The 2,049-nt window shown below is 38.3% G+C and overlaps 1 protein-coding gene across 1 annotated transcript; it reads left to right on the top strand.

Annotated features, from left to right (window-relative positions):
• Nucleotides 1-428: 428 nt before the first annotated feature.
• Nucleotides 429-1,392, top strand: LOC120158161 (ethylene-response factor C3-like). Its single transcript, XM_039169073.1, has one exon. It carries the CDS (start codon nt 513-515, stop codon nt 1,194-1,196), a length of 684 nt encoding a protein of 227 aa, XP_039025004.1. The 5' UTR covers nt 429-512; the 3' UTR covers nt 1,197-1,392.
• The last annotated feature ends 657 nt before the right edge of the window (nt 1,393-2,049 follow it).

Below are 2,049 nucleotides of genomic sequence, written 5' to 3'. Positions count from 1 at the left end.
CATTCCATTTAAAAAAAAATATATTATTAACCTATATATATATATATATATATATATATGTCAATCATAAAAAAATATTTCTAAATCCATTGTTGATAAACTTCAACCGTCATTTCTATTTGACGTTCTCAAAGCTTCTTCCTAAAAATCAGGAAAATCCGTGCCACGTTGTATTGACAAATGGCTGCCACGTAGGTAAAAGAAGCCGAAGTGTATTGCTGACATGGTAGGTGCATCCTCTCCTATGCAAGTTTGGGTCCAACCCCCGCCGCCGTACGTCACTTTTGACTCACGTGCGTAAATAATCCTTTATCTCTCCGGATTTTTATTTTAGAATGAAAATGAGAAAAGAAATTATTGCTCAAAACCCGCCCTTCCTTTTGTAGTATATAAAGGGTTAAAAGTAGTTCAAAACGTTGCCGAGACCAAAACATAGATCCTCGTTCGCCACAAAACAGAACAACAACCTCAAAAATCGAAAACTCCTGCAAGAAGTTAAAATCCCAACAAAAATGGAGGGATCCACTTTGTTCCAATACTCAACCACTTCAGAATTCTCCCCAGAATCATCGTTCGGGTCCAGTTGCTGGGACGAGCTTCTTAATTACGATATATCCGTTCCTTTCGTCTTCACCGGCGCCGACGAAGTCGAAATGAACTGGCTGGGTTCATTCGCCGATGGACCCAAAGAATCATCGGAGTCCAATTCCACCCACAGCGTCAAAGAAGAAGAGGTCACCTCGGGTGCTACTAAACACGAAGAAACAAACGGTACTAAGAAAGAAAAGAGTTACAGAGGCGTGAGGAAGAGGCCGTGGGGGAAATACGCGGCCGAGATTCGAGACTCGACGAGGAATGGCGTTCGGGTGTGGCTCGGAACATTCGACAGCGCCGAAGCGGCGGCGATCGCGTACGACCAAGCGGCATTCTCAATGAGAGGGGCATTGGCTACTCTTAATTTTCCGGTGGAAGTGGTGAGGCAATCGCTTCAGGACATCAAGTATGGATGCGAGGAAGGTTGTTCTCCGGTGGTGGCTCTGAAGAAGAGGCACTGCTTGAGAAAGAGGAGGAAGAACAAACAGAAGGAGGTGGCCGGCAAGGCAAGGCAACAACAGAATTTGGTGGTGTTGGAGGATTTAGGAGCTGATTACTTGGAGCAACTGCTTAATTCATGTGAGACTAATTCTCCTTGGTAAAAGAATTCGGGTTTTTCTCTCTTCTCAATTGTTCTTGATGTAATTAAATCCTGGAGGTCTGCAACTCTTTGTTGGTGGGTTTGAAGCTGAGAGCTGTTAAATCTTGTTAATTATTTAATCCTTATCGGATTTTGGTTCTTCTTTTCCTTTGTACCATTTTGTTTGTAAAGTCAAAACTTTGAAAACAATACAAATGTAAATACATGCCATCTTTGCTTCAATTATTGCACCAAATCCATCCTTCATGACATTATAAAGACCTCTGAAGTAGTCTACCTTGAGATGACAAATTTTACAAATTCGTTCAACATTCAAATCAGACATTATAAGATTATGTTGGCGATATAGTCGCAACACAACTTAAGAAAATGATACTAATATTTTGATGGTCAACAAATCATGACATAAACTCTTGATTATATCAAAAGTATGAGATATAGTGGTTTGGTTCATCAAAGGGTTTGGTTCAAGTGATAAGCAGCTTGATATCAAGTAAGCAAGATTTCAGTTCGAGTCCTTCAGATGTGCGACCCGGATTGATCCAGATTAATCAGTGCGAAACTTTGGAACTAGGGGACAATAAAAAAAATATATTTGTATTTTTCATTTAGTTAAAAGTTAAATTTAATTTCTAATACTTTAAAAAAAAGCATAAATCATCTTTTAATTTCTAATATTTTAGTTGCAATATTTTTAAATGTTGAAATTGATTTTTACAATATTTTAGGTAAATGTCGGGTAAACAATGTCTATACTATAAAGTGTTTAGTGTGGATAATTAAGTGGATTAACATTGACATTGGATTTCGTATTAAGGTTTAAATCGTTATAAATTACTCTTAGCTCGATGTGA

This window comes from Hibiscus syriacus, unplaced genomic scaffold (assembly GCF_006381635.1).
Source record: "Hibiscus syriacus cultivar Baekdansim isolate YM2019G1 unplaced genomic scaffold, ASM638163v2 tig00111309_pilon, whole genome shotgun sequence".
Classification (NCBI taxonomy): Eukaryota; Viridiplantae; Streptophyta; class Magnoliopsida; order Malvales; family Malvaceae; genus Hibiscus; species Hibiscus syriacus.
The sequence above is the reverse complement of the archived record's forward strand: the minus strand, read 5'-3'. Positions and strand labels throughout refer to the sequence as shown.